General features: G+C 38.6%; 1 protein-coding gene across 4 annotated transcripts in view; it reads left to right on the top strand.

Annotated features, from left to right (window-relative positions):
- Positions 1-26,894, top strand: part of PAK1 (p21 (RAC1) activated kinase 1) — a 148,149-nt gene that overhangs the window by 109,392 nt on the left and 11,863 nt on the right. For all 4 annotated transcript variants that reach the window (XM_013050253.2, XM_004781033.3, XM_013050252.2 and 1 more), the window contains exons 6-11: positions 7,430-7,546; positions 8,949-9,123; positions 11,204-11,267; positions 14,761-14,809; positions 20,157-20,269; positions 23,649-23,766. In XM_013050253.2, the coding sequence (XP_012905707.1) occupies positions 7,430-7,546; positions 8,949-9,123; positions 11,204-11,267; positions 14,761-14,809; positions 20,157-20,269; positions 23,649-23,766 (636 nt within the window). The remainder of the gene's footprint in view (positions 1-7,429; positions 7,547-8,948; positions 9,124-11,203; positions 11,268-14,760; positions 14,810-20,156; positions 20,270-23,648; positions 23,767-26,894) is intronic.

Here is a 26,894-nt window from a genome sequence, read left to right as displayed (position 1 = left end):
AAAGACCTAGAACTGTGTGCTGGAGCTAAGGAGATCTATATAGGAGAAGAGCTTCTCCTAAGCTGTAGCTTAGGAGAAGGAGAGGGGACAGTGGAGAAACAGATTCACACATTTTAGTCTAAACTCACATTTTAGAAGATTCCTCTGGAAATTGGGTCAGGGTATTAGAATGAATTCATATATCTGTCTCTCTTGCTATGCCAAATTTCTTAATTTCAGAAAAGATCTATTAAAAAAATACAAAGCAGTGCTCTAAAACAAAAATAGAACATAAATAAGCCATTGTCAGAAATTCACAGGATAGAAAGCAAAGATCAGATTGATGAAAATAGAAGAAGCCATAGCTTAAAGTATGTGAAAGAGAAAACTCCTGTGAAGACAAGAGTAGCTGATAGTCTATATAGTACAAGAAGAAGCAGGAAGGAGTCTTGCATCATCTTCAAGGGTAAATTATTTAAAATTCTGCATTTGAAACAGCAAGGGCAGTCTTCATCTTACAGAGAGCAAAAGGTAGCAGAATTTTGACTCTAAGCTTAAGCTAGGTAATTTCTTTTTTTTTTTTTTTTTTTTAAGATTTTATTTATTTATTTGACAGAGAGAGACACAGTGAGAAAGAGAACACAAGCAAGGGGAGTGAGAGGGGGAGAATCAGCCTTCCCGCCAAGCAGGGAGCCTGATGCTGGATCCCAGGACTCTGGGGTCATGACCTGAGCTGAAGGCAGACGTTTAACAACTGAGCCACCAAGGCGCCTTAAGCCAGATAATTTTCTAAAGAAAAGAAACTGCCTACTTGAAGAGAACTTGTGCTGTAGGTATAGGTGCTTGAGAGAGAAGCAGAGCAGAACCTGAGTTAAATACAGATCTCTGCAACAGGTATGAAGAAGGGGAAAAGGAAGAGTAGGTCTGCAGTGGAAGAAAATACATTAAATTCTCTATCCCAAGAGTAAATTTTTCATACTTTGGATAATTGGAAGGAGAAGAATCTCAACCCTACATGTTCTTCTATGCCAACATACTCTAAAGTGATGCCTGCCAACAATCACATGCAGACTCTCTAACTCACATGTAGATTACATCAGACCTCCCATTCAGGAGACAGTGGAGAAACAGATACAACTGCAGAAGAAATCCGTGCTGCTTACATGCACTGATCAACCTAGTTCTTCACTTAGAAGTATGAATGGATAGCCCAGGATCTCTAGATACTGGAAGGAAGGAAAGCATTAAAGAGAAGGATCAGATAAAGAAAGTAAAATTGGACCCAGAGGAAATCGATAATTCAAAGAATTTAAATATATATATATATATATATAATATGAACATGTGTTATATATATATATAATTACATATATTATATAACATATTATACAGAGGCTTTATAGATGTTGCAGCCACAAAAACATACTGCTATTAGACCAGAGGATGAAAAAGAGTTCTTAGAAATGAAAAATGTGATTAAGGAAATAAATTCAGAAGGATTAAAAAATGCATGTAAGAATGAATAATATGACACAAAATATAAAAACTGGAAAATTGGGGGAATCAGGGACACAGGGATTTACTTACGGGGAGATTCAAGAAGAATTAGAGAACTGGGGCACTAACATGGAAAAAATAATCAAAGGAAAAATAGAAGAAAATCCCTCAGTTAAAGAAAAGCACAACCCTTCAGATGAAAGGGCAAACCAGTTATCAGATCAGGTAACTGCAGAGACCCAAGGATAAAGAGAAAGAGCTTCAGACATTTCAAAGAAAATATACACCTGATGCTCCTCATTAGCATTAGGGGGCTGAGGAACAGTATCTTCAGAGGTATGAGAAGAATTACTTAGAACCAAGAATTCTGTACCTAATCAAACTAGCATTTAAGAATGCATGAGGTCAGGGCTGCCTTGGGTGGCTCAGTGGGCTAAGCCTCTGCCTTTGGTTCAGGTCATGGTCTCAGGGTCTTGGGATCGAGCCCCACACTGGGCTTTCTGCTCAGCAGAGATAATATATAAATAAACAAACAAACAAACAAATAAATAAAATCTTAAAAAAAAAAAGAATGCATGAGGTTAAAATAAAGACATGAAGATACAGTTTAACCACCCATAGATAATCTGACAGGCTAACAGATAATAGCAGTAATTATCTGTTAGCTGAGTTGATGATGATTAAGAATATTCCCTTAAAAATTATTTTTACCAAAAAAAATTACTTTTACCCCAGTATTAGATGAAAACATCAAATAGGATTAGAATCTTTGTAGTTAGTAGTTGTTTTTCTGGGATCTCTTGTAACCACTGTCCTGGCAATTCCTTTGTTGTTTTCTTTGTGTTGTTCCTTCCTCATTTTTGGTTTACTTTTGCAGTTTGGTAGAGCTTATCTTCCAGTCGCTTTGAGAAAGTAAATGGGAAGTCAATATTTTAGTGCCTTCCAAGTCTTGAAATGGAGCATGTCTATTCTGCCCCCAGATTTGATTGATACATTGGCTAAGTCTGGAGTTCTAGATTGAGAATAATTTTCCATCAGTATTTGGAAAATACTGTACTTTGTCATGTAGCATTCAGCATTGGCTATTGAAGTCTGAAGTCATTTTATTCCTGCTTCTTTGTGTCTCGCCTATTTTTTTTTTCCCTTGAAAAGCTTGTGGCATCTTCTTTGTCAACATTGGTTTGAAATTTCATATTTATATCCTTATATTCATCTATTTATTTTGCAAGGGGCTTTGTGGACTCTTTAAACCTTGGAAATTCAAGCCTTCAGGTCTAGGAAATTTGTTTGACTTAATTCTTTGATGATCTCTTCTGGTTTCTTTGTTTCTTCTTTCTGGAACTCTGCTGTTTAGATTTTGGAGCTCCTGGACAGATTTCCCCATTTTTATTATATTTTCTCTATTTCTCTTGCCTTGATTTTTGTCCTGATTTTTTAAGTTAACATTTAATGTATTATTTGTCCCAGGGGTACAGGTATGTGAATCATGAGGCTTAGACATTTCACAGCACTCACCATAGCACATACCCTCCCCAATGTCCATACCCCAGCCACCCTATACCTACCCTCCACCCGCCAGCAACCCTCAGTTTGTTTTGTGAGATTAAGAGTCTCATGGTTTGTCTCCCTCCCGATCCCATCTTGTTTCACTTTTCCCTTCCCTACCCCCCAACAACCTCCCTGCCTTGCCTCTCAATATGACAGTTGTCTTTCTCTGATTGAGTTATTTCACTCAGCATGATACTCTCTAGTTCCATCCGCCTCGTTGCAAATGGAAAGATTTCATTTCTTTTGATGGCTGCATAGTATTCCATTATATATATACACCACATCTTCTTTATCCATTCATCTGTTGATGGATATCTAGGTTCTTTCCATAGTTTGGCTATTGTGGACATTGCTGCTATAAACACTTGGTAGCATATGCCCCTTCTGTCCTGATTTTTTGTTCATGCAACAATGTGTCTAGTTTTTTGCTTAGCATAAGGTTTGCAGGGTTCATCTATGTTGTAACATGTATCAGTACTTCATTCCTTTTTATGTCCTAATAATATTCCGTTGTATTGAGATGCTACATTTTTAGAAAAGAGTTTTAATTTATTCATTTGAGAGAGAGAGAGAGAGAGAGAGAGTGTAAGAACATGAGTGGGGTGGGTGTAGTTAGAGGGAGAGGGAGAAGCAGACTCCCTGCTAAGGGTCATGACCTGGCCGAAGTCAGATGCTTAACCATCTGAGCCACCCAGGGACCCCTGATATACTACGTTTTTAATCCGTTCAAAAGTTGATGGGCATTGGGTTGTTTCTACTTTTTGACTATCAATAATGCTCATTCATATATGAATTTCGTGTGGCTGTATATTTTCACTTCTCTTGGGTATATACCCAGGAGTGGGATTGCTAGGTCATATGATAACTCTGCATTTAACCTTTTGAGGAACTGCTGGGCTGTTTTCCACAGTGGCTGCACCATTTTACACTTCTACAAGCAGTTTGGAGGGTTCCAATTTCTCTGTTTCTTCCCCCACATCTGTTATTCTGGTTTTTTATTATAGCCATTTTAATGGGCATGAAATGGTATCTCACTGTGGTTTTGATTTACATTTCTCAGTGGGTAATGATGTTGAGCATCTTTTCATGTGTTTATTGGCCATTTGTTTATCTCTTTGGAGAAATGTCTTTCCTGTTGTTGATCTCTAACTTAATTCCATGGTGTCAAAGAATACATATTATGTGTTTTTAATCCTTTTAAATTTATTATGATGTGTTTTGTGACCTTGCATATGGTCTATCCCGAAGAATGATCTATATGTGGTTAAAAAGAATGTGTCTTTTGCAGATTTTGGGTAGAATGTCCTGTATATGTCAGTTAGATTGAATTGATTGATAGTATTGTTCAAGTTTTCTGTAACTTGGCTAATTTTTAATCTTTTTAAAAAGATTTTATTTATTATTTGACAGGAAGAGATCACCAGTAGGCAGAAAGGTGGGCAGAGAGAGAGAGGTAGAGCAGAGAGTCTGATGCGGGGCTTGATCCCAGGACCCTGGGATCATGACCTGAGCTGAAGGCAGAGGCTTTACGCCACTGAGCCACCCAGGGGCCCCAATAATTTGGCTAATTTTTATTCTCGTTCTCTTAATTATTGAGATCTCTTTGAGGTCTGTTTCAGCTTTTACTTTCTGCTTAGCTCTTTTGAATCTTAATTATATGCACACAGCTAAGCTTGTAAGACTAGTGTGAGGCCTCTCTTGTGTCTGCTGTGCCTTTAATCAGCCCCAGCCAGAAATTTGTTTGCTCTATCCAGGACTACAGTCTCAGGCTAGCAGATCTGAACAGTTGGCCTCTTTTGCTAACCCCCCTGGGAAGTCACATCCATTGACAGCACCACTATACCTGGGCATTGTCCATTGCTCCAGGTGAAAGTGATTCCGCTTGGGTGATGTCATTAGAGCCTGCCTCATCCTGGAAAAACCCCCACTCTAACAGAGCTGGGTTGGGATGGATGGAAGCAGCTCTGAGCCAGAACATCAGAGGTTCCTACTGCTTTTATCTAGAGTTCAGCAGTTTTTATATCGTGAGTGTTTCTTAGCAACATTAATAGGCCTCGCAGAAGTATTGGGACATACCACACTTGTTTGCATCTCTGGATCTTTGTACTTCTTCCACCTGCTGTGAATATTCTTCTCCCAGAGAGTCCATGGCTTGCTCTCTCAATTCATTCAGGCCACTGCTTATTTGACTTCTCATTAGAGAGCCCTTTTCCATGACTACTCTATTTAAAGTAAAACTTCCCCACTCCTAACCAATTACTACTCTCATATGTAAATCTTATTACTACCTGGCACTTTGGTAATTTATTTCAACTGCATTTTCTTCTAAAATTCAAGCACAGGACCAGGGACTATATCTATTTTGTCCTTTCATAGCCTCAGAACCTAGAGTAGAGCCTGGTACACAGTGAATGAATACATGAGTTGAAGTCACTGGTGTTTTAAAAAGAGATTTGTGGTTATTAGACATAATGATAACTTAATTGATTCCTTTCATCTTTCTAGCTCCTTAGCACTTATTTACAAAGTGTTTTTATGCCCACATCACTTCATTTCATCCTCCAGTGGCCCTTTGAAGTGTCATTATCCCTATCTTATAGATAAGAAACTTGTGACTTAGGGTGGCACAGCTTTGCCCAAGGACACAGGGATAAGAAGTGAAAATCTGGGATAAAATCCTATATCTCTTGATTTTAGTATTGTTAACATTACCACTCAAAGCCATTACCTGTGGAAATAAAAGGTGTTGCAAGGGAAAGTGATGAGATCCCCTTTTCTGCAGAGTTTTAGGAAGTAAACACACCTATTAAACTGTGTTTATAGTATACATTGGGGCCACCTGATGATGAAGAAGCTGCTGAGTAAGTTTGTTCCCATTTTGGGTTTCTAGTTAAATTTTGTTGGGTGGAATAGTGGGGAGAAAAGAAAATAGAGCAGAAAAATAACAAAATACATACTTTGACAGGGAAAGACCTCTATTGGATTTTAGAACTGGAAGTGACTTAAGGTCACCCCTCAAATTATACCACTCTTTTCCTTCCACATTCCTCAAATGATGAAACTCGAGACCAAGGGGATAAATTCTTTCACTGTGGTCACCAAAACTAGCCACTTACATATAGCTGGGCTGTCAGTTTTTAAGTTATGCCCTGCATCAGTGGTCCTATTAGGATCGATGAGATTGCTAGTTTTTTCTTAGTGTGTCAAATGTGGTAAATACCAGTCTTAGTGTGTCAAATGTGGTAAATACCAGTCTCCCACACAGGAGTTCTTGTCTAGTATTCCACTAGGTAAGTTCCTTCATTTAGCTCCTGTCATTCCAACCCCTGATATTCTTCTTTCCAGAGGCCCCAAATGGCAGGCAGGAGGGGAGTTCACCCTCTCCCTGTCTCCCATACCAGACTATGAGCTGCTGTAGGACATGGACCATCTTTTTCATTTTTGTACCTCTGTGTCAACAGTATCATTACACTATTTTACTGAATACAGAATGGGTGCTCTGAAAATATCTAAAGCAGTTGAGTTAGGCCGATATATATTAAAAGATCCCTATTGCCTCTCTGGTCCTGTGCTGTCATCATTTAATCTCTATCAGAAAACTCATGTTTTGGAACTACTCTGTCTCTTGAATAAACAGAAATGGTATGATATTTTTTGCCTGGACCTGCCCTAAAGTCTGCTGCTCTTGGCCCAGGTTTGTTATAGTTTGCATGGAAAAATTAAGTTGCTGAGATTATAGCAGATTCAATTAGCAGTGCTGATAAGGTTCATTCTTGGATAGGGCAAAAGATTAGTGAAATGGATAGCATCCAGGCTGAGGAGAAACTCACAGTGCTGTTGAGGCAAGGAGCTCCTGATCCTCTGTATCTTCAGGTTGAGGCAAGGGTAGCTGATGCCATAATGTGTCTAGTAGGTTTTAGTAAGGAAAGGAAAAGGAGAGGCAAAAGTCTGTCTGGACTCCCATATACCCTATCAGAAAAAAAAAAGGAATTATAATGATAAACTTCATAAAAATTCAAGCTTTTGATCCATTTCCCACATTTTGTATTTTATTACCTGTTCAGCGTGGAGAGTGAAATTCATGGAAAAAAACTGTGAGCTTGTCTTTACAATTTGGACTAGGGAAGGCAAATAGAGAATCTGTAAGCTGGCTTCCCAATCTACAACTAGGCTTTGGGTAGGAGAAGGAACTCCCAAGGGACTGAGAGGAAAGTAGTGGCTAAAAGAAGAGAGGGAAGCTGACTGAGTTCCTGGGACTGACTACACAAAGGTGGAGAGTGTGGAGGCTACTGTGGGTTTGAGAAGGGGTGTCAGAATGAGATTTCTTCTGGGGATTGGTGATCCTGGTAGCTTAAGTGTCATGTCAAACTGGACCTGATAAAACTGGCTTTTTTCTGCTGTCCAGAATGTGAAGACAGTGTCTGAGACCCCTGCAGTGCCACCAGTTTCAGAAGATGAAGATGATGATGATGATGCTACCCCACCTCCAGTGATTGCTCCACGCCCAGAGCACACAAAATCTGTGAGTTTGTGGGGATGTGAACAGCTTCGGGATTTATTAGAGCTTGCAGGGGTGGGATGGGTTGGTGCTGAGGTCTAGAGGTTTAATACTCTGGTAGGGGTTCTTGGATTTTGGAGCTGGTGAAATCACGGAACCACCTTGACTGAAAAGTACTTTCTGTATGATTAAAGACAAGAAATGGTATATTTATTTGTTACTGGTTTGCAGATAGTCCTGAAGTGTCCTAGATAATTGGTGTTTATGCTAACTCAGCCCTAGTTTACTTAGCCTGTCCTCCCCAAAACAGGAAGATACACAGAATTAATGTTACTTAGTGCAGGACTAACATAAATTATTCTAGTCTCCTGGGAAGCAACAAATTAGCCTGCTGCAGATCTTTTCTTCCCTGCTAAATGTGTAACATTCTACCTCTTAGAACATCATTGATGATACTGAAAGACCCAAAGGAATTTATAAATACATTAGTGCTATTAATATGCTGGACATCAGGAGTGCATTTTGATGCTGGATATTGGCAGTGATTTTTATTTAACTTCCTCTGAGGTTTTTGCATCTCAGAATAGCCACAGTCCCTCTACCCTTGCTTTGCACAATCTGGTTCCCATGCCTTTTACTTGATTTAGCATCACTGAGCACTGACCTGTCATCAGATGATACTCTATTAATGTTTCTTTGTTTGGACTTTTTATATGATGAGAGCTTTGTAATGAAAGAATGATCTGGGGCTTAAACTCTTTGATAGTACAAAAAAAGGCTGCCTTTGGAGTAGAACATTGAGGGAGGTTTTCAAGCAGACGTTGGTTGACTGGCTATGGGAGATGGTGTGGGCGAATTCAAGGGGCTTAGATAACCTTTTAGGATGAGAATTTACAAACAGTAATCTATGGAATCACCCTTTCTATAGGTCACAAGTCACCTGAACAAAAATGAGCTTCAAAATTGGAGAGTTGTCAAGATACTTCATATTGATATGGCCTTTTTCAGTTTGCAAGCTTGTTCATTTAAAAAATGTTCCCACTAAATCATGAACTTCTCAAAAATAGAGGAAACATAAATGAATTGGTAGTGTTTAACATAGTTCTTGGCAGGTATTAGAAAGGTGGTAAATACTGAGTGACGAATGAATTAATAAATTTGATCTTCCTAAGCATTCCTTTCTAAAAAGACATTGTTATTTCCTAATTTCTGTTGTGTATAGTGAGAACAAGGAAGGCCATTCCACCCACATAGGATGGGCCTGGACACAGTGGAAGAAGAACAGATTTTGTCCTAGGAAAAGGGATGAGTTTATTGAGATTTGTTCTTCTGTGGATCTTCTAACACATACATGTAAAACTGGTTCCCAAGTGTCCCTTATGCTAACAAAAACTGGCCTTGGCAAATTCTTGTACCAACAACACAGGTATATACACGGTCTGTGATAGAACCAATTCCTGTTACTCCAACTCGGGATGCGGCTACATCTCCCATTTCACCTACTGAGAATAATACCACTCCACCAGATGCTCTGACCCGAAATACTGAGAAGCAGAAGAAGAAACCTAAAATGTCTGATGAGGAGATCTTGGAGAAATTACGTAAGCACTTTTCTAAACTTTCCTTCTGTATGTGACTGAATGAGCACAAAGATGGAAAAATATTGCTAAAAGGATCCTGATGCTAGGCTTGGTCTGTGTGACTGCCTGGCTATGCTTGATATCTTGGCCACATAAAGTATACTTCTCACCTTACTCCTGCACCCACCTCCTCTGTCTCAGCAGCCGCAACTGGATATCACGTAGGATGGGAATCGAGGAGAGAGTGGATAGCTCACTTCGAGGGCTAGGCACCCCTCAACCTTAAAAATAAAATAAAATTTTATTTTGATATAAAAATATATATTTTATCTTTTTTATAAAAAATAGCTTTTATGTAGTAAATAGTCTGGAATGTTGTGTTGAGAAAGACTGAGGCCTTGCCCATACCTGGTAGGAAAGATTGCTGTGATTATTGGTGCTTACCATTGGCTTAGGAAAAGACTGGTCTGCCATCTTGGTTGTGAGAAAAGACGGAAGGGAAACTAACATTTTGCAAGCCTGTACTGTGTACCAAATGGCAAGCAAGGTATTTTCTTCACTTTTTCGGTCCCTTTATTGCTCAGATTAACCCTGGGAGGACAGACATTATAATCTTCATTTTTTACAGTTAAGGTATTTGATGCTCAGGGATGCTAAATACTCTGTCCAAGGTCACACAGCCAGAAGGTAACAGAGCCTGGGTCAGAGCCCAACTTGTGCTCCTGTAATTGGAGCATGCTGCCTCTTGCTCTCAGGTGGAAACTTCCATTTTGCTTTCTTTAGTAACCAGAAATGGGGTATATTATAGTAGCTTGTTTCTATGTCTCAGTAAACTACAAGACAATTTATATTAGAAAGAGGGACAAGGTTGACCTTTGGGCTTGGAAAAATCATTTATGAGACCTTTCATTTATCCTTTGTACCTACTTACTTCTAAAGGGGATTTGATGTGACTGTTTTGGCCAACTGCACCAACTAGCACTGTTCTCTAAAGCCTAGGTTTCTGGTTCTTTAGCTTAGCAGCTCTCAATTTCTTCCTGATGATTCTTGTTTGATTTTTTAAAAATTTTCACTCTTTTAAAGTTGCACTTGCCCAGAGCCCTTATGAAATGATAAAGTAAGAAAAGCCACTTACCTAACCATCTGTTTACTCCTATATATAGTGTTTTTCTCTGAACCAGATTTGGCATACTTAGAACTTCAAATTGTGAAAAGCAGACTGGCCTGAGAGTTAAGGGCACTTGGGTTGAAGCCCCAGCCCTGCCACTGACTTGGGTCTTAGGCAATTTCCTATTGTTTTCTGGGCCTCCTTTAGCTCATCTTTTAAATAGGGATGTTAATACCTCTCTTATTTATAAATCAAATGAGATAATATATGTGAAAATATCAAATCTTAGTAATTGGTGTTAGGGAGAGCACACTTTACTGGGAGACCAAAAACCAAACTCCTGATCTTAGTTCTGACACCAGTTTGCTGTGTGACCTTGGGGGAAAATATCTTCACTTCTGTGGGCCTCAGTTTCACCATCTCTGGAATACAAGTTTTAAAACCCAACCTCTCTCATACTTCTCTATCTTTGCACTTGAATTACTATGTGCTGTAACCTTTCCAACTTTCTCTCCCTGGCTAACTCCTGCTTATCCTATAAAAATCAGTCCAGATATCACTTACTTTCTGAAGCCTTTCCAGTCTGTATTTTATGCCTCTTTCTGGATTGCAACAATTGTATTTTCATGGAACTTTATGCTTACATGAGACTGAGCTTCTTGAGAGGAGGGACTGTTTTAACTGTGCCTTATCTATCCCTTTATTCTTAGTATTCAACATAGGGCTTGGTACATAGTAAGTGAGCATATTAAATGAGTAAGTGTTTATTGAATGAATGAATTTAAAAATGAATGAATACTGTGAATAAAAAACAGTAAGGAGATGAAACTTTTGGTTGGAACTTACAGGTAAAATCTAAGGGCCTGTTAGTATGGCTTTGGGCATTGGAGGTAGTTCTTTAATCCTTCCAGGTGCAAGGTTTGGGGGACTATGGGCCTGTTTTGTATCTTGATTTGGGAAAAAAATGATTCATGGTCTCTGTTTCTTTCAAAGGGAGCATAGTGAGTGTGGGCGATCCTAAGAAGAAATATACACGGTTTGAGAAGATTGGACAAGGGTTAGTAGGGGCATTTTCTTTCCCTAGAGAAATGACTTAAAAATTGTGTATGCTGGTATATATCATTTTGCTTTTGTTTTGCCTCTCATAAACCTTGTTCTTTCTCTACCTTGTCCCTGACCCATCTGGAGGTGTTATGTTAGGCTGACTTCAGGTTTGGCAGAATTATGCTTAGTTTGAGAGATGTGCCAGTAGCTGACCATGTTGCTAAAAATAATCATTCAGTGAGAAAACAAAAACCATTTACTTTGATAGCAAAAACCTGCTTCCCAGATTACAGCTCTGCTTTTTCAGATTAACCTGGTTTACCTGGCACTGAGACTTACCAGCACTAATATGAAATGGAAGGCTGAGAACTGCAGACCCCTCTGCTAGTGTAAAGGGACCTGTTTTTCTAGGTGGATACCGGGATTCATGGCTGCTCTCTGATTTCTTCTCTGCATCTTGCATGCTGCCCGCAGTGTATTGAACTTAGCAGATCTTACCTGAGTTCCTGTTTATGTGCTAGACAGTATGAATACAGCTATGAATCGGACACAGACTCTGTCTTCAAAGACCATGTTTATGGAAAGAGACTGTCAAACACAAAATTAATATACTATGATAAGTCTTAAAATTGTTTTACCATTGTTTTGAGCAAAAGAAGCCAGATATAAAAGACCAGAAACTGTTTGATTTTGTTTACATGAAGTTCAAGAACAGGCAGAATTAACTTATGCTAATAGAAGTCAGAATAACAGTTGTGTCTGGGAAGGGGATGTGCATTGGGAAGGAGCATAGGAGCTTTTGGGGATGATCTTTGTGGTGAACACATGGGTTTTTAGATATTGAAAAATCATCAAGTTGTACACTTAAGATTTGTGCAGATTACTTTATACCTCTGTATAAAAAAGCAAAATAATGAGATTTCAACAGGCCTACCCAAATAGCTAAAATTAAAAATAGATTAGGGAAAAAAGCATCTCATTTGCAAGAGTGTTAATTTCATGAAAGCATCATTGCTAATGAAGTCTTTGAAGTTTTGTTTCAGTTTTCTTTCTTGTGCGTCTAAGAACATTTGAAAATAAGATTAAATATTGTATTATATAATGACGTATCTGTACAGCATTCTACAGCTTACATCTGTTATTTGCATCTGTTGTTTAATTTAATCCTTGAAATTACCCTGGATCTTATCTTTTCCTGGTCCAACCCTTTTCCTATTAGACATGCTTTTGTGAGTCTGAACTGGTATAAGGTAGTTAACCTTGAAGAGAAATTATTTTCCTTGCCTAAAAATAATCTGGGATGGCATTTCCTTTAGTTATTACATTGAGATATTAAGAATGTAGCAGAAAGATACAGAGGCAACTGTGGGCAAGTTAGATCCCATTTATGGACTTCAGTTTCTTTGTCCATAAATTTAAGAGAGAGGTTGTGGACTGAAGAGTCTTTTCACCTCCAGAACTTCTGACCTTTTTTTCATTCAGATGTGTGGGACCCATAAATAGGCAACATCTGCAAAATGTTTTTTCCGTTGCTTACTTGACAGTTCTTTTAGTGCTAGGGGAGGAATGAAATATTTATTAAGCACCTATTCCATGTTTTTAAAATATAAATGCCAGGATGCCTGGCTGTCTCAGTCAGGAGAGCATGTGAGTCTTAATCTCAGGACAATGAGTTCAAGCCCATGTTGGGCATGGAGCCTACTTAAAAAAAGTTAAATACATGCTACATAAATATGATGGATTGGTACTATCATATTTTTTGCTTGTTTTTTCCCTTTAAGACCTGAAGAGGTTTTTTTTTGTTTGTTTGGTTTTTTTTTTTTGGACCTAGAATTCATATGTCTTTTCAAGGTAGAAATAACCAGTGGGCCTGACTTCTAGACCTCTATAATCATGGAGACATAGTCCCAAAATGTCCAGTCCCCTGGGCCTGGACATATTTGCCCTTTAAGAATGATGCTTCTGGTAGGATGGGGAGGATGGGTGTAGGATGATAGATACCAGCTTTATGACAGAAAATAGCTAAAGATAGAATGATAAGGCAATGGGAAGGTAACTGCCAATATGAATAATCCAATTCTTATAGCCCATATCTTAGGATCACAATTTTCTGGCATGTAGGTAGGCTTACAAATAAAGAATGGTGGTATGGAAGCTGGTGACCATAATTCCTAGCTTCAAGGCATACTTAGAGGTGACTTTTCTCCCTAAATTGACCTGACTTCCCTGGATAGGGCTTGCTTGGAATGCATTTTATTAATACATAAAAAAATAAATCTGATGTATAGATTGTATAGTTACAATATTGATATATATCACTCATCTATGAATATACAGTGCTCATGATTATAGGCACAAAGTGAAGTTTTCAGATATGTAGAATGGACATGATTGCTTTCCTAGCATTATTCATAGTATTTCTCTGCCTCCCTTCCTCCTACTCTCTTTCTGTTTGTATGTGTGAGTTTGTATATGTTTGTGTATGTATGTACATTATATGCATGTGTATGTATAGTGAGATTATTTTTACCTTGGAGATGGGGTAAGAATTAGATCAGATTTTCTAGGAGCATATGCGTTTGAAAAAACATTTAATATTTCATGTTTGAAAAAGTAAAAACCCATTTTACAATATAAACTGCAAAATAAAACTCACATAAATGATTGAAAACACTGTTCTAAAGGTTCATAATGTAAAAGCTGGAAAGGCACCATGAGATTATTTTTCTAGTCTTTTAGTTGTTATAATTTTTTAATATGAATTATAAGTGAATATAACACACGTAAGTGTACAACTCAATGAATTTTTAAAAAAATAAACACACCCATGTAACCAGTATCTACATTAAGAAATAGATCATTAGTGTTACCCCAGAAGTCTATATCCCTTCTTAAAATATAAGCTATCCCCCAACTTCATTCTGAAATTTTCCCTTGGACCACTTTCTTCTCACTCCTCACCCCTGGTTGAAAATTATAGGTCTCATCTTACCGAGATTTACAGATGAAGAGTTTGAGGTCATAGGGGGTTAAAGGAGGGGATGATGAGAGAAAAGGACCAATCATCCATCAAGGATGATGGAGTAGAGGAGAGGAACTAAGAGCAGGAAGCTAGCCTATATTGAAGACCTGTTTTATATTCTAGGCACTTGGCTATGTGCTTTATGAACTAATTGATTCAAATTCTCTTATCTCTTATCTTTACAAATGAGGAAAGTAAAGCTCAGAGAAATTAACTTGTTCATATAGCTAGCAGTTACTAGATAGATGCTTCAGTCTGAAACTTAGGTTTTTTGGCCACTAGAGCCTGTATTCTCTTTCTACCTCATACTGTCTCTCACATATGAGAATAGAGTAGGGGGAGGGGTGTTGGGGAGGATTATTTTTGCTGCTATTATTACTAACACTTGCATTGCCAGATTGTATATAGAGCTGCATTTGACAGATGTCACTTCATTTAAGCGCTATGTTTTTTTTTCTCTCTCTCTCTCTCACCTGTCGTTCAGTGCTTCAGGCACTGTGTACACTGCAATGGATGTGGCCACAGGACAGGAGGTGAGTATAAACCACCAACTATTTCTCCTTCACTTCTACTGGGTTGTTAACCTTATTCTTAGCTCAATAGGGATACTTCTGTTTTCTTACTATAGCAGACTAGAACTAAACAGAGTAGTAACATGATGAAACATAGATTTTGGAAAAAGTCTCTGTGGCTACAGTGTGGGGAACAGATTGAAGGAGATAAGCTTGGAGCAGGTGAGTCAGGCGGTTATTGTGTAATTCTAGGTGAGAGATGATGGTTTGAACTAAGGTGGTAGCATAGTATGAATGGAGGGAAGTGGCTGGATTTGAGAGGTACTTAGGTGGATTTGACAGAATTTGGTGAGTGACTGAGTGTGAGGATGACTCACACCTGAGTGATCCTGGTCAAGGAGAAAATAAAAAGGTGGAGTATATGGTTAAAGAATTTGGATACTGCTGAGAGACCCTCTTGTGGAATTGCCTAGTGGACTGTTGTGTATATAAGTTTGGTGTTTGGTAGAGGAATGTGATGTGAAAGAAATTTAACTTTTTTTTTCTTTAAAGATTTATTTATGTATTTATTTATTTAGAGTGAGCAAGTGAGCAGTGGGGAGGGGTGGACGGAGAGGAAGAGAGAGAATCCCAAGCAGACTCCTTGCCAAGCATGGAGCCCTGTGCAGGGCTCAATCCCACAACCCTGAGATCATGACCTGAGCTGAAATCAAGAGTTGGACGTTCAATCGACTGAGCCAAACAGGTGCTCCTAGTGTGGAAGAGATTTAAACATGTCTCTTGACTCATAATCCTTCCTTTACTCAGTGCCTAGGATTCCCATTGACATTAAAATCTTCATTTGGAGGCACCTCTTTGTCTCCTTCATTTCATTACTCTGGGAGAGCTCTGACTCTATTGCTAAGACCTGGTGACCCAAGATCTGTAGCAGAAGAAAACCATGAAGGGAATATAGGGTACTGGAGGTTTTCTTGCACTCTACTCTTTGGTTGCAGAGCAGGAGTGTTGGCAGATGTGCTGTGTGTGGATGGGAGCGGCCCAAGGAAGTCCTTAGATCAAAGAATGCCAGGACTCAGAGGTTGTGAGAGAGACCTCCTGTTCCGGTCACAGAGTTGGGCTCGTTGGAGCAAGGCTACTAGGATCTGCTTGTATATGTTTGGTAATTGAAACCCCCTGGTATACTGTAAAAAGCAAGTTTAATAGGATTAGCACATATTTCACCTTGCTCTTATGAGTCATTTATAAGCATCTAGACCAAATATTGAGGCTCTCTGTTGAGGGTAATTATTATGATTAAGGATTTATTCATTGTTTGTTGAGATGAAAATTCAACAACCTAGATGTTTACTGTTACTTATGTAATTTTAGGCAGCTTGTTTGACTTCCCTAAGCCTGAATTTTATTTATTTACAAAATGTGCATATAACATATACCTACCAAAAGTGTTGAAAGAATTCATTAAAGCAGTGCATGTGAAAATACATCATAAACTTTGTGTTAAAGTTACATATTTATCACATACAGAAAATTGCATATTTATTAGTTTTTATATGTTCCACAAAGCAATTGCTGAAGATGAGCCTTATGCCACACTTTGTGCTAAGAACCATATGAAATATTGAGTCCTATGCAGGCACACAGACATTAAAATCATATGTAAGTGTTAGAGGCCGCACTTCCCATTGGATATGTGTGGAAGTCTTATAGTATGGAGAACAGATTGGAGGATGGGAGCCTGCATTAAAGTAATGGTGAGTAAGGAAGGATGGTATCATTGTGCCAGTTTTAAACATGGTGAATTGGAGGCAGAGATAGAAAAGAGGTGGTTATACTGATCCTAAGAAGAACCCTGTGATTAGATTAGATTTCCTTCTTATTGATTAGAAATTTGAGGCTGAGGGAGTTTAGATAACTTTTTCAGGTTTATGCTACAAGCAGTCAGCAAGGACGGGATTAGAATCTTGATTTTAAAGCCTAAATCTTGCTTTCTGGACTGCAAAGCCACAGCAGAACTAAGAGTAGGTTCTAGGTCCCTTTGTCGTGTTTCTGGCCTGGCCTCAGGGACCCTACAGCTCTTGGTGGAAGACAGTGATGGGCAGTTGCTGGAGGGGCCTGGAGCCTGCATGTATGAGAAGTTGGTCGCAGGAAACAGAAGCTTGACTTCACCATATGCCTGCCTGTGGTTACAAAACTATGAATGGAAGCAAGTCCATTAGTGTGGCTAATGCAGTGCGGTCCAGAAGGCCTCATTTCCTGCCCCAGGGAGTATAAATCTTTAGGGGAGTTGGCGAGATGCTCTCAAGTCTTTGTGAGTGAGTGCTCATTGGAGGTTATCCACCGGGGAAGAGCAGTAGTATTGTCCGTCACATCTAGGAAGCTTAGCATGTTAGTGCCAGGAAGTCTCCCAGTTACACAATTATTCTGCAAGCCCATTTTTAGAGGGAGTGTGCTTAATAGAAAGAATAGACTGGAAGAGACTTTGGAGTCAAATGGACCTGAGGGCGTTGCTTATGATGCTGGGCAATTTTCTTGTATGCCTCAGTTTCCATTCCCTTTCCTGAAAATACAGATAATGATTTTTACTTGGAGGGTTGTTGTTAGCTATTACTGAAGTAACGTTACTGGAGTACCAGACATAGCCCCTGGCACATAAGTAAGCATTGCAAAAACAGTATTGGCGGGAAGGTGGCTGGTTTTTGTTATTGTTCCTGTTGATGTTGTCATTCTTGCTGCTCAGTACCAGATACTCCCCAAATGCAGTTGTTACTACAGTTTGCATTTGCATTTTTGTCTTCCTTTATTATTTGAAATTTTTACTTATATTTGAGTAACACATTGGCCACTATCTCCTATTTAGTTCTCAAAACAATCCTGCAAAGAGGGGAACCAGGATTGGGGTTATTATCCTCAGTGTATTGATGGAGAGACTGAGGCACAGAGAGCTTGTGATTGGTCAAGGTCAGTAAATGATAGACCCAGAGCTTAGGTCCTCAGCACTCAAACCCAGTTCTTTTTCTGTTATAAGAATGCTCTGTGCTAGCCCAAAAGGGACTGAATGGGTGAAGGACATTTAGCCCAGCCCATAGTTAGTGAATATTGAAAAGGACCCCTGGTATCTTGCCACCACTTCTATGTTATCCTCTGCCTGCCAGTCATCTCTCTTGCTGCTTCCAACATTGACCTCTTTGAGATTCATAAGCCCTTTCCTATCCTCTAGGATGGCCAGATGAACTCCAAAGGCACTCCTTTGCCTCCACATCTTAATATATGTTTTAAGGGTTCAGTTTAGTTCATGTAATAGATCTTTACATCAATGTGTTACTCTTAAGACATTAGAAAAAGCTAATAAACATTATAGAAAGCTAGAGCCAGACCAGAAGCCTTGCCTGATAGGAGACTCCACTCCAAAGCAAATTCTTCTCACTTGGGGTAAGTGATGGAAGTAGTCACAGTGTTTAAAAGAATCATTTCTGTTCTTCCCAATGAACTGGATCTCTGCAGAAGACAGCTTATGCTTAAGAAATAAGAGGCAGGGTTTTTTTTTTCCCCCCATAAAAATAAGTATTCTTCTTCTTCTTCTTCTTTTTTTTTTTTTTTACACTTGCTGCTTCTGGAAAGACTGATTTACTTGTTCTTTTAGGTGTTCATGTTCTTTTCTGTTAAGCAGGAAAAAGAAAATATCTCTAGGGAATAAACATTTAGCAAATAGTGTAAGTTCTCCTATGGAATTGAGTAGCCTGTTGCTGGAACTATTTATGGTTTAAAAACAAAGTACTTATCAACCCGCTGAATTCTCTCTTCCTGTCTTCATTTCCACAAACATTTCCACAAATAGTCACTGTGTGTCAGGTCCTGTGCTTGGTACCAGGGATTTTGAGTTTTCAGATGAGCTCTCTAGCTTACAGCTTCTAGAGATACACACTCCAGCTAATCATCCTGAAGGTAGTTTATGTGGTAAGTTCCCTAAGAGAGGTATAAATATGATCTTATGAGGCTTTAAAGAAGAGAAAAAGCCTATCTGGTTTAGAGAATAAGGTTTCTTTTGGCCTGACACAAAGGATAAGTAGCTTTTGAACATGGGAAAAGCATGCAAGGTACTCCAAGTGGAGAGGAGATCAGATCACAGAGTATGTCAAGGAATGCAGTGGGAGGAAAGATCTTGAGAACTTTGAATATTGGGCTGAGGAGCATTTCTAGGCAAACAGAAGCCATTCATGATTTTTGAGCAGGGGAGAGTGTTATCAAATGTGTACTGTGGGGAAGATTAATCTGGCCATGTGTACACAATAAATTGGCATCAATCTCAAGGGCTCTAATCATGACTTTGCTACTAAATAGCTGTGTATGCAAGCTATTTGCATATCACATTGCATTGTCACATATCCTCTCGGAATCATGATCTCCTTATCTGTCCAAAGGAATCCATAGTAATAGTTATTCCATAGAGTATCTCTGAGGATTAAATAAAGTAAACCTGAGAATACCTTACCTAGTGCTTGACACATAGAAGAGATGGATGCAAAAGTGCTCTGGGAATTCATTTATATCTATAGATAAAAAGCCTATGAAGTTCTTTTTGATACATAAATATTAGGGATCTCATCCCCCTTTTCTCTCTCAATGTCAATTCTGACTCATCTTTCCACAGCAAGCTCAGAAATTACTCTCCCCCTTTATGAAGCCTCTCTATCATTGCCAGATAGAAAGAGTTCTTGCTCCGTTTTGTGTTTCTATAGTACTTTGTATGGACTTTTGTTATAGCATACTGCTTTCTTCTTCTTTTTTTCCTCTTTCTCCCTCAATCCCTCTCTCTCTCTTTCTCTTTTCCTTTCTTTCTTACTCAGAGAGAGAGAGAGAGGGAGAGAGAGAACACTAGCAGGGGAGCAGAGGGGCAGAGGGAGAGAAGGAGAGAATCTTAAGCAGGCTCCAAACTCAGTGCGAAACCTGATGCAGGGCTTGATCTCACAACCCTGAGATCATGACCTGAGCCAAAATCCAGAGTCAGACACTTAACAGACTGAGCCACCCAGGTGCCCCCCAGCATACCTGTTTTATATTGTGATTTTTTTAAAGTATTTTTCTCATACAAATATTTTATTAGTAGAGAGTTTGATTGTCAAACTTTGTTGAATATCAGAATCACCTGAAGTGTTTATTAAAACGGGACCTAAAATTTTTTATTTCCAGCAAGTTTCTAAATGATGTTGATGCTGCTGGTCTGGAAACCTCATATTGACTATATTGGCTTATGCAAATTCTGCAAGGGCTAAGACTGTATTTTATTCATCTCTCTCTCCTTCATGTTTAAGATCTTGTACTAAGTTGTTTCTCAGTAAATGTAGAGTGACTGGTTGTACTCTGATTTCAGGTGGCCATTAAGCAGATGAACCTTCAGCAGCAGCCGAAGAAAGAGCTGATTATTAATGAGATCCTGGTCATGAGGGAAAACAAGAACCCAAATATTGTGAACTACTTGGACAGGTATGGACTGATAGGTCCTGTCACAGAGATTGGCCTTTGGAACTGATGGATGGTGGAGCTAGAGGAGGAGGCACCACCAGCACTCTGAACTGCCTCCATTTGAGAATCTTCTACGATGCTTGGCTCTCTGCCTCCAGCCTTGTATCCTGCTGGACACTTCTGATTGCTGTGTAGTCCTTCTGGGTTAGATGAACCCTGCCACCCTGTAGCTTCTAACACCTGATCCTAGAACTGTCTGTTCTGCCTCAGAGAGGCCCTTAAGCACATCTGCCAGAGTCAGACATGTAGGTCTTTAAATCATTTTAATCCTAGTTCTTTCCTTATCCTGCTCGCCCTCCTGAAAAACTTCCGGTTTGTCTTAGCTCTTAAAATTTGACAGTCAGTAGTTTCATTTGAGATTTGACCAGTATGGAAAAAGTAAGACTTATCTTTTGTTCTAAACTCTACATCACCTAATGATTTCATTCATTGTTTTATTTTTAGGAAGCTTGTTTCATTGTTGACCCATTGTGAGTTTACAGTCAGTTAAAATCTCTGATCCTCCGCCCTTTTTTTTTTTTTTTTTGCATTAAACTGGTAATGTAGAACTTTTTAGTAACCATCATTAAATCCCATTTTGATTATTTCCATCCATTATTCCAGCTCATGAGTTCTGGTCTTCAACATAATAATAGTGGTTACAGCTAACATTTGTGTTATGCTTTACTTTGCACCAAACACTTTTTGATGAACACATTGTGAGGTAGAGTTTATTATCTGTATTTTACTGGTGAAGAAACTGAGGTTCATAGAAGTTTATAACTTGTCCAAGGTGAGTAAGCCAATAAGTAGCAAATGAGGGTTTGGGATTTGAATATTCCTAGCACCAACATCCATGCCCTTTCCATCATGTCATGTTCTTTTCTCCTGTACATGAAGAAGAAAGTGAGCTTCTTGCCTATTTCAGAGACATCACAAGTGGAGGTGATACTGGACTAAGTCTTGGAGTCTAATTCCTTTATTATCTATGTTGCATTGCCATCTATATTTCATTCCTGCCAGATTCTACCAGATTTCTTGTTTTGCATCTAAAGCATTGGTAAGCCTCAGTTTCTTTAAAGAGGAAAGGAGTTGGACTTTGACTTTCCCAACACATAATGTTGATAAGTATAGTGAATAAAGCCTTCTTCCTTTCTGGGGGATGATTGTCTCTCCATGATGGGGATCATGACTGACTCTGAAAAATTCTCTGGAAGTTATTATTCACTCTCCCATCTCTTTGAAGAACATATTACATAAAGAATATTGCTTGGATAAACTACTGAAGGCTCTAAGGCTACCAGATTTGGGCTCAGGATAAGGAAAAATGAAAGCTCCTAATAAGGATATGGGCATTAAAAAAAAAATGAGTCTCATTAAAAAAAATGAGTCTTCTATCTCTGGAGGTATCTAAACAATAAAATACATGACCATGTTGTTGGAGGAATTTGTGTTCTGGGAATAAGATTAGAAGATTTATAAATTTATCAGTTGAGCCTTTGTTGGTGTTTCCAGAGGCTTGTACTGTGAAAATAAAAGTAAATTGATGCCCTCAAATAACTCCTAGTCTGGCGCGAGGAAAAAGAAAATACCTAGGAGCTCCTGTGATGCTCTGAGGCTTTACCTTGAGAGACTATTTTTGAAGGTACCTTGACACAGTGTAGAGCCATAGAGTTTTTGGGACAATCTGAATCTGGTTGTACATTGTCTTAGCTTTAACAGTGACATGTTAGATCCAGGTAAAGAGGCTCTTCTTTGGGGGCACCTGGGTGGCTCAGTGGGTTAAAGCCTCTGCCTTCTGCTCAGGTCATGATCCCAGGGTGCTGGGATTGAGCCCCTCTTCAGGATCTCCATTCTGCAGAGAGCCTGCTTCCTTCTCTCTCTCTGCCTGCCTCTCTGCCTACTTGTGATTTCTATCTGTCAAATAAATAAATAAAATCTTAAAAAAAAAAAAAAAGAGGCTCTTCTTTGTCAGTGTCCAGAGGTCTCTTGGACCCTCATATTTCTTCCTCCAATCAGTCCACGCTGACAGATGTCTCCTTAACGGCTTTAAAGAAATTGGGTAAAGAGGACATAATGGGCATTTTTTGTCAGGGAAGAAATAGGCTCATGCCAGTGGAGGGCCTTTTACCCAGTCCTAAATTATCTTTTGGTCCAAGTCCTTATAATCTCTCTCAAAAGAGATATTAACGAACACTCTAATCTGTCATATATATTCTTCCTGGAAATTAAAAAAAACAAGACTTTTAGTTACAAAGAATATAGAATCTACAGAAAGAGTACTAGGTTCAGAATCAAGAGAATAGGATTCAAATCTTACCCTTTGCTGGAGGCCATTTTTTTTTTTTTTTTTTAATAGTCTCTCCATCTGCCCAGCAGTAGTCCCAATATCAGGATGACAATAAGATGCCATACCGCACAGTTTAAGCCATTATAGCTCCTTTGTCTGAAGCTAGCAGAAGAGTCTGTAGGGCTCTGGGCTATTCTTCTCTTCGTTTGTCTTACCCTGCAGCTAAAGAAACTGACCAGAGGGCCTAAGTGATTTTTTTTTTTCCACACAGTAGTGCTGAGTGATCTAGTCCCTGAGTGATACTAGTGGTTCTAACTCATGTCTCCATAAACTCTGTAGGGGACAGTACTAAATGGCAGCCCTTGGCTTACCAGAAGGGGCTTTGGCTTTGCAGCTTGAATTCATTTCATTCCTAGAATCAGAGATGCTCAAAATGGAGATCATTGCCAGCATAATGACTTTGTGTATAATACTTTATAGCTTTTAAATGGCTTTTATAGCCATTGTTTCATTTAATATTTACAATGAATTATCTTTTATTTTGCTCATTGCTTTACTCAGTAAATATTGGCATCTGTAGTGTTGGACTCTGGGGATAGTCTTGAACAAGACCCAGTATTTGCTCTCATGGAGCTCGGATTTAGTAGAACTCTCAAGGACATTTAGGGACTTTCCCTAATGTTGGAAACATGGATTCCCATCTTTGTCAGATGTTTGGGTGCTCTCTGCCTTGGTGCTTCTAGAGGTGTGAGAATTGTGCCTAATTTTGAGAAACATTACTTTGTGTTGTGATGAAATATAATTGTATTATATCTTCAACCTAGTGAACTTAGTTCTGCCATTCGGGGCTTCACAGAACAGTCTGCTTTGTTTTCTCCAGGAGAATCCTTAAGAGATAATCAAGTTAGTATTTCTGTTCCCCAGATTGCTTCTCCCCAGGATAAAGAACCCTAGACCTTTCCAAAGCTGTTGGAGATGCAGGTTCACTCTGTGTATATGCGTAGCCTTTGAAACCCAGGGCTATGGCTCAATGTACTTGTTCGTTCTTACACTTTATCTGTACTCCTACAGTTACCTCGTGGGAGATGAGCTGTGGGTTGTCATGGAATACTTGGCTGGAGGTTCTTTGACAGATGTGGTGACAGAAACTTGCATGGATGAAGGCCAGATTGCAGCTGTCTGCCGTGAGGTAAGGCCAGTGGCCAACCAGCCTTGAGCATGAAGTGGCCTTTATATCAATGTCTGTCAAAGTTCTGCTCCTGATGGGATCTCAGCCTGGGCACTGGAGGTGGTAGAAATTATTCTTCTGTTTATCTGTTTTGAAATTTCTATCACTCTGACCTGTTCTTTAAAGATAACTTTATTCTAGCACTGGGTGTGTTGCATAAACAATGAATTTCGGAACACTGAAAAAAAAAAAAAAATTAAAAACAAGATAACTTTATTCTGATGATAAAAGTATATACCCATTGTAGAAAAGTCAGATATTACATGTATATGTAAAGTCACTCAATTTCAGTCTTAAAGGTGACTGCTGTAAATGCTTTGTATTATTTTCCTCTTTATATGGATATATATTTTAATTATAATTTTATTGTACTTTACTATTTTCTTGATGTGCTCTGAAGGAAGTAAAAACAGAGTAAGAAAGTAGTGACAAAGGAGGTACTATTTTAGAGTAGTCAGGGACGGTTTTGCCATAGATTTGAATAAAGATCTGAATATACAAAAAAGTAAGCCATGGAAAAATCTAGGGTAAAATACTTTCAAGCAAAAGAAATAAAAAATGAAACACAAGTAGGTATTTTCTTTTTCTTTTCATTGCTGTTGAATGTCTAAGGTCTGTAATATGCTGGTGTAATGGGGGAAAAAAAAACCCTCTTTACAAAGCCTCTTTGAGAGGCACTGTCCCCAGGGGATAGCCACATTTTTAAAAAGTATTCAATTAAATTACAGTCAGTTAACATACAGTGTAATATTAGTTTCAGGTGTTCAGTATAGTGATTCAGTATTTCCATACGTCATTCAGTGCTCATCTCAGCAAGTGCATTCCTTAATCCACATCCCCTGTTTAACCCATTATCCCACTCACCTCCCCTCTGGGAGCCATCAGTTCATTCTCTATAGTTAAGAGTCTATTTCATGGTTTGCCTCTCTTATTTTTTCCTCTTAATTGTTTTGTTTCTTAAATTCTACATATGAGTGAAATCATGTGGTATTTGTCTTTCTCTAATTTATTTCGCTTAGCATAATACTGTCTAGTTCAATCCACATCATTGCAAATGGCAAAGTTTCATTATTTTTTATAGCTGAGTAATATTCCATCACACACACACACACACACACACACACACCACCTCTTCTCTACCCATTCATTAGGTTGTAGACACTTGGGCTCTTTCCATAATTTGGCTGTCATGGATAATGCTGCTAAAAACATCAGGGTGCATGTATCCCTTTGAATTAGTATTTTTGTATTCTTTGGGTAAATATCAAGTAGTGCAATTGCTAGATCGTAGGAACCTTCATACTGTTTTCCAGAGTAGACAGACCAGTTTGCATTCTCACCAACAGTGCAAGAGGGTTTCCCTTTCTCTACATCCTCGCCAATACCTGTTGTTTCTTGCATTGTTGATATTAGCCATTCTGAGAGGGGCGAGTGATATCTCATTGCAGTTTTTATGTGTATTTCCTTTATGATTAGTGATGTTGAACATCTTTTCATGTGTCTGTTGGCCACCTGTTTATCTTCTTGGGTAAAATGTGTATTCATGTCTTCTGTCCATGTTTTAATTGGATTGTTTTTTGGCTGTTGTGTTTTATAAGTTCTTTATATATTTTGGATACTATCAGATATGTCATTTGCAAATATCTTCTCCCATTTCATAGGTTCTCTTTTAGTTTTGTTGATTGTTTCCTTCGCTGTGCAGAGCTTCTGATTTTGATGAAGTCCCAGTAGTTTATTTTTGTTTTTGTTTCCCTTGCCTCAGGAGACATGTCTAGTAAGAAGTTGCTATAGCCAATACCAAAGAGGTTACTGCCTGTGTTCTCCTCTAGGATTTTTATGGCTTCATATGTCACGTTTAGGTCTTTCATCCATTTTGAATTTATTATGTATGGTGTAAGAAAGTTGTCCAGTTTCATTCATCTGCATGTTGTCCAGTTTTCTCAACACCATTTTTTGAAGAGACTGTCTTTTTTTCCATTTAATATTATTTCCTGCTTTATTGATGATTAATTGACCATATAGTTGTGGGTTCGTTTCTGGATTTTCTATTCTGTTCCATGATCTGTGTGTCTGGTTTTTGTGCCAGTACCATACCATTTTGATTACTGTGGGCTTGTAATATAACTTGAAACCCAGTATTGTGATGCCTTCAGCTTTGCTTTTCTTTTTCAAGGTTGCTTTGGTTATTTGGACTCTTTTTTGGTTCCATATAAATTTTAGGGTTGTCTATTCTAGCCCTGTGAAAAATGTTGATGTTTTGATAGGGATTGCATTGAATGTGTAGATTGCTTTGGGTAGTACAGACGTTTTATCAGTATTTGTGATTCCAATCCATGAGCATGGAATATCTTTCCACTTCCTTGAGTCATCTTCACTTTCTTTCATCAGTGTATTACAGTTTTCAGAGTACAGATCTTTCATCTCTTGGTTAAGTTTATTCCTAGGTATCTTAGGGATTTTGGTGCATCTATAAATGGGATTCCTTATTTTCTCTTTCTGCTTCTTCATTATTGATATATAGAAATGCAACAGATTTTTGTATGTTGATTTTGTATCCAACAGCTTTACTGAATCCCAGCAACTTTTGATGGGGTCTTTTGGGTTTTCTGTATAGAGTATCATGTCATCTGCAAATAGTGAAAATTTGAATTCTTCCTTGCTGATTTATATGCCTTTTATTTCTTTTTGTTATCTGACTGCTGTGTATAGCCATTTTTTTTTTTTTTTTTTTTTTAAGTAGGTTCCACTCCCAGCAGGATTCTGAGATCAAAACCTGAGCGGAGATCCAGAGTTAGATGCTCAACCAACTGAGCCACCCAGGCACCCCAGCCATATTTTTATGGCTTTTCTTTAGACCAAGAAGATGAAGGGAATATTCACAGAAGTTGAGGATATTGGGTGTTTTGCTGATAAGAAACTGGAACTTTCCAATAGCCCAATAATAGAAAAGTTTGGGAGTTAGGGAAGGAGTAGAAGATTTGGTTCAGAGTATTATGGGATTAAGTTTGATAGTATGGTGGGGGTTTGATGATGTAAAATCTGGAGACATTCAGATGAAATAGTATAGTTGTATATTTAATCAATTTAGA

Source organism: Mustela putorius, unplaced genomic scaffold, assembly GCF_011764305.1.
Source record: "Mustela putorius furo isolate JIRA1106 unplaced genomic scaffold, ASM1176430v1.1 tig00003987_pilon_pilon_pilon, whole genome shotgun sequence".
Lineage (NCBI taxonomy): Eukaryota > Metazoa > Chordata > Mammalia > Carnivora > Mustelidae > Mustela > Mustela putorius.
This window is presented reverse-complemented; position numbering and strand designations above follow the sequence as displayed.